Below are 13300 nucleotides of genomic sequence, written 5' to 3'. Positions count from 1 at the left end.
CCTAAAAAAGGTCTTAAAAGCTCTAAGGGTTTTCTAGTCTTACATCTCCAAAGCTTCTGAGAGAGCACCACTCCTTACCAACTGTTGTTTCAGAATTGCTTTTAGTAGGCAGTATTGACATTGATTTTCTTTTGCTCACCAATATGTGCAACTTGCAAACTAACCATGGCATAACCTTTAGTTATGGTGACTGTAAATCTTTACGAAGCATTGCAAAAAAACAGGGCAGACTCCTGATGACAGCATCCTCTCCTACGCTTATAATATAAGGATCTCTGCATTATGAGCATATATTTATATTTGGTGAGTGTATTGGCTCTTGTGAAGTCTATGAAATCTTTTAGTTTCACACCCGTGTAGAAATGGCAGGAGAGCCTGCAGCAGGATCAGGCTGTAAACCTTCTATACAACACAATACTAGGTGTGTCATTGTGGCTATAGTGTTACTCAACCCAGTGGGGGTGGGGGAATTATGTCTTTGCAGTCAGCAAATTGTCTTGTAATGGTCACCTCTTGCCTATCACCCTCAGGTGAACATTGCAGTGGCTATTCTTATTAAAATATTCATCCTAGAGGGCTCATGTGGTTAGGGTAGCCCTTATTTATTGCTCTTTGAAAGTAGATGGCTTTAATAAAGGGGCAGATTCCCCATCTAGGACCCCTCTCAATACGCCTAAGTGGAGGGCCGCCACAAAGAGCAGCATAACTCTGGTGATCTCTGTGTAACACAATAAGAATCCACAGGCCACTTTTGCTAGTGATACCTGCTGGATAAAATGCTATATCGACATGTAGGCATTGTGTCTGGCACATTTACAAAAGTATTGGCCCCACAGGATGTAGCGGCTTCTTGTGTAATGGGCTGCTTGTTTACACTTGAAAAACTACTTTCTCAGACTGTGTAAATGGCCTTTAGAAATCGAAGGTAAGAAAAACTGAAAAGAACAGGAGGTACTTTGCTGTGTGACTAGCAGATCAGCTCCTTGTCGGTTATTATGGCAGACAGTAGAAGTTGTCACATCCTTTTTGTGCCACACAAAAATAAGCATAAATCTGAAGAACAGAATAACTTCTTTTTTTTTTTTTAGTTGAAATGTAACTTCTTATGTATTATGCTGAATCATACTTCATGCAGAATGCTATATTTATTATGAAAGGTGAAAAATAAAATACCTTCCCCTTCCTGCTTGTTTGTAGCTTATGGCAAAGTTTTCCTGGTAAGGAAAATCAGTGGTCATGATTCTGGGAAACTTTATGCCATGAAAGTTTTAAAGAAGGCGACCATAATCCAGAAAGCCAAGACAGCGGAACACACGCGGACTGAGCGTCAGGTTCTGGAACATATCAGGCAGTCTCCGTTTCTTGTAACACTCCACTATGCTTTCCAGACGGACACAAAACTTCATCTCATTTTGGGTAAGACTTTTTCTCTTTTATGGGAATGGAATTACTGCTAAGGCATTTACCTTATATGCCTGTGATCTTTACATTATATACTTTACAAGGTAAGTGACTCATTATGTAATGAATAACAGCGTGTTGACTACGCAAAAATCTTCTTATCTTAAAATGTGCACAAGGTATTTGTGAACAGTGTAGGCTGTGCTGGCGTACAGTGAGAAGAGTGAATGCCACTATATGAAGGACATTAACCTGTGTGAAGAGCCCTCTCTGAATATCCGTAGTCTCATGGGACAACTAATATGGCCACTCCTGCAGGCATTGTCACCCAGATTTTCTAGGCTTTTTAGATATGTCTAGTTAACATTGACATATCCTGTTTCTAGGTTGCTGCGTTTTGCCAATAAAGGAACACTTCAGGCAGGATTGATACAATGCCTGAGTGTCAGAGCATGTCATAGGGATTCTATCTCTGGTGTGGTTTGAAATTCCTGTGTTATGCTTTACCCCGAAGGCATAACACATTTTTATGGTTCTTAAACGGTATGTTTACATGTTAAATTTGCCTGTGTGTCAACAGCAGCAATCTGCGGTGTTCATGCATTTTATTCTGATGGATGTGATCAGGGTTGCAGAAACCCCATTCACTTACTTTGAAGATGGATTTGATATGGCCATAAAGGTATTTTCATTATGGGGCTAAGGAGTTGGGAAGTAGTATTAAGGCTAAGTGCACACTTTTTTTTTTTTTTGTGTGTGAAAAATGCCACATTTTTATTTCATTTTTGTTGGCTTAATTTTCCTTGGTCAAAAATGCTGGGGCTACATATAAGGCTGCGGCCCCACATTGTGGAAATGAAAGATTTTTCTGTTGTAGATTTTGCTGAGGTTTTTTTGAGCCAACGCCAAGAACGACTACAAAAGGAATTGAAAATATTTAGGAAATTCTTATACTTCTACCTTCTGCTCAATCCACTCCTGGCTTTGGCTCAAAAAATAAGGCAACGTTTCCGCAATGTGGGGCCTCAGCCTAAAGGTGTTATTCTGGTCACAACAAGTTACATCCCATAAACCAGTTAGTGGTAAATTGCCCTTTGGTGGACATCTCACTGCATGGACCCACACAGAAGAAATGTACATCTTTGGCAGTCCCATTGAAATGAACGGATGACACTGGGAGAACAGTTATAGGACTCTTGTCTTGCAACACCACTAATGTAAGTGGTTACCGCAACACTTGGATAAAAAATTGGATAAGTACATACATATAATTTTAAATTTTTTTTTTTTTTTTGCAACGGAGCGTCACTGATATAGTAACCGCAGGTGACTTGATGATCTTTGCATGTGCAGCAGCTGTCCTAACCAAAGTACCTGTGTAGTCCTTGCCTAATACACATTTGTGCTATCTTCTAACCGTTCATAAGATTTCTGCTTGTTTTTTTCTGAAGTCAAATTTATTTGTGATCTACTGTGTGTAGGTGAAGACATTCGCTTACACTGATACATTGTAACAAGCCCTCAGCTGTGTAAGCAGAACTCTGGATTTAAACAAGAATGTTCTCATTCACTAACAGTAGAGATCTTGAAAATAATGAAAAGAAAAAAAAATTCAAGGTTTATTAGAAGGTTGTAGATCTTTTTATAATACAAAGCGCTGTCTTGGGTTTAATGTGTGGTTGTTTTTTTTTGTTTTTCGTTAAAACGGGAGTTTTTTAAAAAATACTCCTGAGCATGTGGCTGCTGCAGTAAGGATATGACCTTAGTAGGGATGCCTGTATGTACGATACATAATTCCTTAGACCATGGATTGGTCACAGCATTCACATGGGAACGTCATCATGGCAATATAAGATAAAAAAACCAATGGGGACCAAGACATCTCCATTGCTGGAGTATGAAAGACTAATAAGGCTTTCCCATATTTTTTTTTTTAAATGTAGATTGTGAGCCCCATATAGAGCTCACAATGTACGGTACATTTTTTCCCTATCAGTATGTCTTTAGACTATGGAATGGAAATCCATGCAAACACGGGGAGAACATACAAACTCCTTGCAGATGGTTTTTTGCCCTTGGCGGGATTTGAACACCAGGACTCCAGCGCTGCAAGGCTGCAGTGCTAACCACTGAGCCACCGTGTAGCCCCGGAGGTTTTCCCATAGTTTTATGACTGACCTGTCTATTATTAGGCTAGATCATCATTCAAAGATTAACGGAGTCAGCGACAACAGCTCACTGCTTCTATGGTCATGGGATGTGACGTTCCTTTGTCACGTGCTCTGGTTGAAGCTCAGCAAAATCAATCTAAAACCAAAAACAGTCACTAAACTATGCACTGGGCTGTGCTTGATGTTGTTAGGAGTCCTCAATGTTCACCCAAATGCTGCAGTCTCTTCATACAGCTGATTCGTAAAGATCTCTGTTGTTGGACCTTCACTAGTCTTTAATTGAGAACCTATCCTAAGGCTAGGACGTCAATCTGTAAACCTGGAAAAACCCCTTCAAATAGTTTAAATTTTTTTTATTTTCTTTTTTAATTGAAAACTTTCTTTGCCATTTTTAAATCCTGGATAACACCTTTAAGCTTTAAAGATAGCAATCTGTAACGTCCCTTTTAATATAATCTATGTGTCTGTTTTTTCTTTCTTTTTTTCTTCTCAGATTACATTAATGGAGGTGAGCTCTTTACACATTTATCACAGCGGGAAAAATTCACAGAAAGTGAAGTACAAATCTATATCGGGGAGATTGTACTGGCCCTTGAGCACCTTCACAAGGTTTGTTTTGCTAATTTTTCATGTATTAACATGTTTTGGCACTTGTGGGAGCTGTAGGTTGCTCAGCAAGGAATAGTTGGTTTAGTGGTTATGATCACCGTAAATTGCTACGAGGAGGAGTGCGCTGATGGGGAGCCTGGTTATAAGTGACTGACTAACCACTGTTTTTATTTTGTCAGTGTTTTCCATGGTGCTTATGCTAAGCGCTCATAAATACAGGCACATAAAAGATAATTTCACTTGCAAAATCTCTTGAATGCCTTCAAATAAAACACTACTATTTACTCATACAGCACCTGCAGGGGCGTAACTGGGCCCTATAGAAAGCTTTTGACTGTACCCTTCCCTCAGGGAAATCAGAAGTTACACACCAGCACTCACATACCCTCTGCACCTTAAGAATTCAGAAGTTGTAGATACAAGGCTTTACTTTTCACCGCACAGTAGGACATTATTGTCCCCACACATTATAATGCCTGCTTGCTCCTTTACTGTTCCCGACACAGTGTAACGCTCCTATAGTATAATGCCTGCTTTTTTGGGCCCCACAGTGTATTGCCCCACACAGTATATTGCCCCTTTTATTGGCCCTCATACAGTACATTGCTCCCTTTTACTGTGTAAGAAGACACAACTTCTATCTATTGAAGTAAAAGCGGAGCACGCAGGTATCTTGGGGAGAAACAAATAAACCCAATTGTTAAATTGTGTAGGTCAGAGTGCTCTGCTCCCAACACCTCATGATCAGGAACAGTTTGTTTTCATCCACGGAATCACACTTTTATTATCGGTTAACATTCTCATTCGTTTTAATACTGCAAAAGCAGACTCTGCACATGGTGTAGCAAATCATACAGCTTCGCTAGTGTTAAAGGGATTTATAATACAATAGGCATTAAAAAATAGAGATTGTCTCATTAATATCACAATGTACTGCTGCCCAACCAAAGGTTTTGCCCTTTTGACATCTTTTAGGGCATCTAGCCCCCTACACAGTAATTGTGTCCATTACTGGTCCCCACACAGAGTTCAACGTCCAGGCATTGTTCTGCATTGTAGCTTAATGTGGTGTGCTCACTAGAGGTGGAGGTGGGCATGGATGAGTGAATGGTCCTGCAAGTAATGGCCTATCTAAAAACAAATCTGGGGGTCTGGGCCCCATAGCAACTGCTACAGCACCTATCACCAGCTATAAACAAACTAAATCAATATTTCAAGATCTTATAGATCCAGAATACGTTGTCTTGCTTATTGTAAATAATCCTTTCCTCTTTTATAAAATGAAAAAATGTTGGGCAAGTCAACTCTTGTATTTCAGAAAGCTGAGTGGTAACAAATTTGGCAACCCTCACAGCTCTCATATGAATTATCCAGCTTTCCTAAAGCACTGAAATGTTTGTGCTTAGTTGTACACTCCAAGGTCTTTTCCAGGGCCTGCTGGTCAGACTACAGTCACAGACATACAGATGTCCTGAATAGTAGGGGAAAGCTTAGATTTTGCATTTGCCCCACAATTCTGATATACGGTATTTTCTAAAGTGAAAGGCATGCTTTAAGAGCAGTCCTGGAGTGTGTCAGACTAGGGCGTAGCAGGATGGCTTTATATTTTCAGTCCTGCTGCCTTTGACACAGTTATACACAAAAGCCTGATTGTGGCCGCCTGCAGAAGGCGAAATTAATATTTGCATTGATGTCGTCAGGTCAGCAAGTTGAATATCATGAGAGCATTTGGATGCAAGGGGCTGCACTGACTGCTGGAGGTTTTAGGGAACCGCCTCCTCTTTAGTAGTTTATCTCCTGGTATGTTCCATAGTACTAGTTGTATGTAGTTTAAACCGTGCAAAGAACTAAAAGAGGGGAATGTGAAGGAAAGTTGCTCCAGGGATGACAAGGAAATACTTTGATTTAAACTGTCAGTTACTTTTATAGCTGCAAGGTGCAAATCAGTGTGATGCAATAAAGGAAGGGGGTGTCCATTTTTTTTTTTTTTAATAAAGCATTTCTATTGTATAAGGAAATGTTCTGCAGCTTTCCAATACTCTGTGTTTCAATCTCTCAGCTATGGTCAAAATGGCTGCTTGCTGTCATTGATTCCTGTTTGCTTTCTATCCAGAGGTTGTAAACCCTCACTGATATCCAGTTAGACAATCCTCTGTGAGATACACATCCTGGAATCTAAGCTAAGGGTCGGTTCACACTTGCGTTCGGGGACTCCGTTCTCCATTTTGCTTAATAAAGTACTTTTGTCTACACAGATTTCAGGCAGAAATTACCCTTTTGCACATCATTGTATACATATACTGATCAGTTATAGCAAGCGAGCAGACCAGAAGAGAATGCGCAATATAACATGTGCATTCTTTTCCACATTGAAATTCTGCATTCCTTATGAAGGAGTTTGGCTTCGTAAATAACATTACAATTTTTTTTTATTTTTTTTTTTCCTTGGAGAATTTATGGTTGTTTACGTGCTGGATGCCTAACTTATCCCCAGCTTCTCCTATTCATCCTCATATAGTCCTCTGCTGTAAACAGTCATTTCTCAGGAAGGAGAAACTCCAATACTTTTTCTTCTGTTGCAGTTGGGGATAATTTATCGAGACATCAAACTCGAAAATATCCTCCTGGACTCCAGTGGCCATGTGGTCCTAACAGACTTTGGTCTCAGTAAGGAGTTTCTTTCAGATGAGGTAAGTGACTTGTTCATTCATTTGCTGGACCTGTTAATTAATTTTTACACTTTGTGTTCAGAAGAAACTTACATTGACGAAAATGACGGTAAACAAAAATTTTATTTCTGGTTCCTTTGCTTGCTTTTTCCCTATATATAATTTTTATAAAACTTCACAGTCCCCAAAATCCATAGAGAGCCCTGGTTCCAAAGCCTATATTCTGGTTGTGTGACACTGCTGACTCAATATGGCCGTTGAAGGATAGGTTGGGTCACATGACCCTTCATCTGCGGCCATATTGAAACTACAGCTCCACACAACCAGAATAGCTGTCCTCATGAGACCAACAATCTGGAGATTGTCATTATTCTTTTGGAAATAATAAGTACTTTTTTTAATTTTAGAGGGTTTCATCCTATATCCTAATCTCTAATACTGTATTTCCATATGTCAGTACACTGTTGCTAACAGTTGATGAACTGATGATGCAAAGAAAGCAAAAACTATTGAGCTCACTTAATCCTTTGAATCATAACTGGAATTATACCAGTGGGTGGTAACCTTTAAAAGTCAATAGAAGTAAATCATATGGCTCATCAGGGTTTAGCATTGTCTTCTCACTACCAACCAGAGCTGATTCGGCAATTGGTCTCTTGATATAATGGATATACTTATCATATGATACATTATTTTATATGAGGCAATGTTAACATGTCAGACAGAAGTGTCTCTTTGTGCCTGATTTATGGAAACTGTACCAACCTTGCATGTTCTGATACAGAAATGAATATAGTTAACTTCACTACAGGTAATCTAAAGGCAACCCCCCACGTGGGGCGAACTGATAAATATTCTCAGTGTCTGTGTCTCTTTTATTTTAGATCAAATGAACCATTTCTTTACTTTTAGAATGAAAGAGCCTACTCCTTTTGTGGGACTATAGAGTATATGGCACCGGAGATTGTCAAAGGTGGAGATTCTGGACATGACAAGGTACTAAGATCTATACAGTTTTGTTTTTTTTTGGGGGGGGGGGGGGTTTGTGCATTTTTGCATTTGATGTCTCATCAAACATAGAATTATTTGCATTCTGAGTGATTTTACCTCTGTTCTCCAGTGAATGGATAGGTTTTGTGTTCAGTGATGTCATTGGTGCACTCTATTTAATGGGTAGGCTGTTTGCTCAGTCACTTCTTTCTTGGGAATGCATAGGATTTATCAGTGATGTCAATTTTGTTCTCTATCTAGTGTCCTACCCATGGACCTCTCATCTCCTCAGGACAATATACTTATTTTAGGTCCTTGATCCCAGTCGACTCCCTGACCTCGTCTTCCTACCTATATTTTAATATAAGTTGCTCTGAAGGTGTAAGCCTTATATGAGTCACAGATGTCCTGCTGAAGATAATAGTAAGTTTTTCACCCCAGAGATTGTCACCTGAGTACTGGCCAGTACTTCTCTGGAATGCCCTACATGGTGATGCTGCTTCTGAGTTAGAGGGACTTGGGAAGCAGAATCTACTGTTTTTCCAGGTACTGTCTATGTAAGACACCATAGCAGCTGTTCTTCAACCCCAACTGAGGCACAGATTAAAATTAGAGGTAACTCTCAAAAGTAAAAACTGCAAAAAAAAAAAAATTACAGAAATTTGTAATGGCCAGACATAGTGTTACTATTCATGATCCCACATGTGGTAGCTTATAAAAAGAAAAGTCAGCTGAAAGTTTAGATACACTTTAAGCTTTAGCTACATTAAAAACAGAAATCCCATTTCACCTTTTTCAATCTAAAAGCATTTCATTGTTCTATTTCAGGCTGTTGACTGGTGGAGTTTGGGGGTCTTGATGTATGAACTGCTGACAGGAGCATCGCCATTCACTGTAGATGGGGAGAAAAATTCACAAGCTGAAATTTCTAAGTATGTCCCACAAACATGGTCTCACTAATATCTATCTTCTGAAATAATCTGTGCTGCTCCTAATATTCTCTATTTCTGGGTATCTTGCTTTTTCAGCTATGTCACTTTCTATCTATGACCTTCCACAAGATTAGTAAACTCCTTTTCTGAAATACTCTGTGTTGCTGAGGACCCTGTCTCTTCCACTATATAATACATAATCTGTGACCACTCACTATGTAAGCACACTTGTCTCTGAAGTATCCTGCTGCTCTTTCGCTATCTCCCGTGAAAAGCAATAACCAAATGAAAAAGCCAAAATATATACAAAAAATCCTGCTCATAGGACAGTTGTATCTAATATTCCTTTTAGAGGTTGCAATAACGCCTCTACAGGGATCATAGATGTAGGTAGATGCAATTTTACACTTAAATTCTCATGCATATAACTACACATGAGCCTTTATCGTGCACTTCCAGACATCTGCTGTAGATGAACAGCAGAGGTCGGCACTCCATTTAAACACAGCACCCAAGGAGCTGCCGGGTTTCACACTATCACATGCACTATAATCTTTCAGATGCTGTGGTTAGGTGTGTTCCCAGCACCTGAAGAGTTATATATAGTATACAGAGACTTTACCACAGACTGACAAAAAAAAAAAAAAATTAAATCTTTAAAAACTTTAAAAATGTCAAAGTTAAAATCATCCCTTTTCCGTCAGATATTCTCTTGTCACAAAGTGGTCAGACTATACAAATATTAAATTATTTATCCCTTGTCAATGGGGGTGGGAAAAATCTGAATTCCCAAATTAAATAAAACGTGATCTGGAAGGCACTCATTCCCCAAAATAGTATCAATAAAACGTACTTTGTGCCCCCCTACCCCCAACAAAGGCCCCATGTGGCGAAATGAAGAATTTTTAATTGAAGTTTTGCTGTGTGGGTTTTTGTTGTTTTTTTTTCGCTTTTGATTACACAGTTTGTTTTTTTTCCACAATCTGCGAATGATATTAATGAAATCGCTGCAACAAAAAACGCCCCATTTTACAGTACCTGCAAAGTAAATGGGATTATAGCTAATCCCATCCACACATTGCAGAAAAAAAATCTGCAGCAGAAATGCTGCGCTTTCAAAAACGTGAGCGTTTTTGCATTTCACAACATATCAATTATACCTATGGAAATACTAACGTTTTCTGTATAGGTATAATAGAATCAGAAAGTCTGCAGAAGAAAAATCTATAAACTTTATGTGAAAAACGCTGCGGAAAAAAAACACGATGTGTTTCCATTGCGGTCTTTTCTATAGTGTGTGTGTCGTCGTCCCCCCCCCCCCGCTGCGACTCACTACTTGGGGCCTTCGCCTAAAACAGATTTTTTCCCCACTACATTTCTGCAATGTTGAGCCTTATAGCCTAAATTTGGTATCAGTATGACCCTACTGACCTGCAGAATACAGGGAACAATATCATTTAGGTATCGCCACATCTGGAAATACCCAGGCTAGTAAAATATAAAATATTTGTCTCCCACAATGAACGTTGTATCAGTTATAAGATTTGCCCAAATGAATTTAAGTGGCATGGAGGACAGTTATAGTAATGATTTCCCTCCACAAATAGCAACCTCTTAATATTATGTATGCCTACATATTATTTAATTGCGTCTTGCAAAATTCATGCGCAATCCTTGGCTAAATATGACCCACAAAAATAAGAAGAATATTTTTCTGCTGAAAAATGAACTTTTGTGCAAGTGTGATCCCTTTATGTTCTTGGTTGCATGAGGCATAAATAAAGATATCCTTTATTTATTATAAACTTTTTTTTTCTCTTTTTTTTTTTTAAATGCAGGAGAATATTAAAAAGCGACCCACCCTACCCTACAGAAATGAGTGAGCTGGTGAAAGATCTTATTAGAAGCCTGTTGATGAAAGATCCTAAAAAGCGCCTTGGCTGTGGTCCAGCTGGCTCAGATGAAATCAAGAAACATCCGTTTTTCCAAGTGAGTAAAGTTTATTACATAAGATGTCAGTAACAAATTGTGAACGCAGACTGTTTTATTCCTTCCCTCTTCTTTTTGGAAATGCATATCTTCTCTCCCTATGTGTTTTTTGTCCGTCCTTTGGTGCAGTATCTTGCTGTCCACAGATTCCTCATTGCTGTGCTTGGCACTCTGAAACAATAAGATGTTTCGTCACTTCTGCTTCCACTCATAGCATGCAAGATCACAGACATTGAGAGATAGCAGCTGCAGATACATCCCCTTCCTCTCTGTCTATTAATTATTATATTACTGTACACAGATTGTTGTTGTTGGAATCTGAGGAAGTTTAGCATTTACAGAGAGCTTGTAGGCAAAGAAAGTGCCTGCTGCTAGATGAGCGATATATTCACATTTACTGAATGAACCTTTTAACAGTTTTTATTACTCAAAACTGCTGACAGAAATAGATAAGCAATAGGCCAAGTTATTTAAACATACCTCAGGGTGCTCATACTACTTACATGACTGAGGAGAAGTTACTTCACAGGAGCAATCTCTTTATTGTGCGATTTGTTGGACTCTGTGCAGTCTTTAATACCTATCCTATGTTTTTGAGCGACAGCTCTAGCATTCCCTTGGTTGGGAGCCTTTAGTAAAGTGATTTTGAAACGCTGCACACAAAGAGACCTTGGTCACTTAAGAAAGTATGAGTACCCCTCTAGGTATGGTTAAACAGCTACACCCATACCTGTCCTGCCTCTGTCAGCAGTTTTAAGAAATGAGATTCTGTATAATGGAGTTTTACTAAGATGAGCCCTAGAAGCAATCATAAAAGGCTTTTCAGGGACTAAAATATTGATGGGCTATTCTTAGGATAGGTCATTAATATGTGATTGATTGGGGTCTAATATCTCGGACCACTGCTGATCAGCTGTTTGAAGATGCCTTAGCGTCTGCAAACACTGCAACCTCTTCCCCATGCCGATGGTGTCACATTCATTGGTAATGTGCAGCCCTATGCTTTGTATTTAGTGAAAAGGTCACAGCGTTCAACCAAATGCAGTCTCTTAAAACAGCTGGTCTATGAAATGTTTATTCTGTATGAATTACTGTCCTTTTAATATGTTTTAGACTCTTAATTGGGAGGATTTAGCAGCAAAGAAAGTCTCTGCTCCATTTAAACCAGTTATCAAGGACGAACTGGATGTGGGAAATTTTGCAGAAGAGTTTACAGAAATGGATCCCACTTACTCACCAGCCGCTCTTCCCATGAATGCAGACCGGATATTTCAGGTACATGAGGCTAGAGCTTGGCTCCTTGGGTCCTCTGTGTGGCTGCCAGCTTTAAACAGGTGATACTTGACCCTCTGAGCTAATCCTCCGATTGCTCAATGTGCTTTGCTGAGTCACAGATTAGAGTTTCCTTGTAACTGTGGCACGAGGTGCCTTACACTTGACACAGTGTATCTAGGTTTAATGTAAGTGTGATGCATAAAGCAAACTTTCTCTTGTTCCTGTAATAAGTCATTCTATGAATTGATATGGAAAATGTAAGGCTAGGTTCACATCTATGTCAGTTGAAGACTACCTCAGAGACCACCGAAAATTGGCGGAGAAAAAGGTCCTGCAAGGAGGAGGTCTGTAATGGGGTCCGCTGCTCTGCTTGTTTAACTGCTATTGTAGCAATCTGACTCTCCATTGTTTCGTTGTGAACCTAGCGTAACTCCTCTTGATAAATGCAGAAGAAAATATATTTCTGAAATTATTTCTGACATTATTATATTTCTTTTATGTTTCCTTGGATTATAATGCAGTTGAGCCAACATATTTTGGACGCTGGCATCTCAGCAATAGAACAATGATTTCTCGCTTAATTAAACAAAAGCTGACATGCCTTATTGCTATGAATTTCTGCAGCTTTTGGCATCTCTGTAGACATCTGAATGTTTTCACAAGTGCAGGAACAGCTGCAGTGTATTTTTATCCTTTTTATTTTTAACGTCCGTGCCATGTTTACACATGTGATGATTACACGGTGTGCTCTGCGTCCCCTACTAGCCTACCCATCTTGGGGCTCTGGCTTTTTCCTGGTCACATCCCCATATTGTACATTACACGTTAAAATATAAAAATTACTGCAGACTTAATATCCTGGTCATAGGAAATTGACTAGTGGTTATTTATTTATTTTACATGCAGGGTTATTCCTTTGTTGCTCCATCCATCCTCTTCAAGCCAAATGCTGCCATTGCAGATACTGTCCAGTACCATCTGGGAACAGAGCGTCCAGGAGTTACAAACATAGCAAGGAGTGCTATGATGAAGGTAGAAGTGTGGACATCATACCTTTTTATAATACAAACCTCAGCTGCTGCAGACCTTCTTTCTGAATAGAAAATAAAGCCTTCTGTCAGTAACTTATTGTATAACATACCGTAGATGTCTTCCTCAAGGTCAGGGTCTTCAGCAGCTAAAGTATCACAGAGCTTGCGACAGTGTCTCCCCAGTTCCTGTTACTACAACCCCCCACCCCAGAAAAAGATACACCTTGCAGTCA

General features: G+C 39.3%; 1 protein-coding gene across 2 annotated transcripts in view; it reads left to right on the top strand.

The window, feature by feature from the left end:
• Positions 1-13300, top strand: part of RPS6KA5 (ribosomal protein S6 kinase A5) — a 46688-nt gene that overhangs the window by 19808 nt on the left and 13580 nt on the right. Inside the window, exons 3-10 of one of the 2 annotated variants that reach the window (XM_075282397.1) lie at positions 1198-1416; positions 4066-4181; positions 6764-6871; positions 7763-7846; positions 8669-8772; positions 10611-10761; positions 11875-12036; positions 12943-13068. In XM_075282397.1, the coding sequence (XP_075138498.1) occupies positions 1198-1416; positions 4066-4181; positions 6764-6871; positions 7763-7846; positions 8669-8772; positions 10611-10761; positions 11875-12036; positions 12943-13068 (1070 nt within the window). Of the gene's footprint in view, positions 1-1197; positions 1417-4065; positions 4182-6763; positions 6872-7762; positions 7847-8668; positions 8773-8953; positions 8991-10610; positions 10762-11874; positions 12037-12942; positions 13069-13300 lie in introns of those variants that run through there. The other variant, XM_075282398.1, reaches the window with a different exon arrangement.

Source organism: Leptodactylus fuscus, chromosome 7 (assembly GCF_031893055.1).
Source record: "Leptodactylus fuscus isolate aLepFus1 chromosome 7, aLepFus1.hap2, whole genome shotgun sequence".
Lineage (NCBI taxonomy): Eukaryota > Metazoa > Chordata > Amphibia > Anura > Leptodactylidae > Leptodactylus > Leptodactylus fuscus.
The sequence above is the reverse complement of the archived record's forward strand: the minus strand, read 5'-3'. Positions and strand labels throughout refer to the sequence as shown.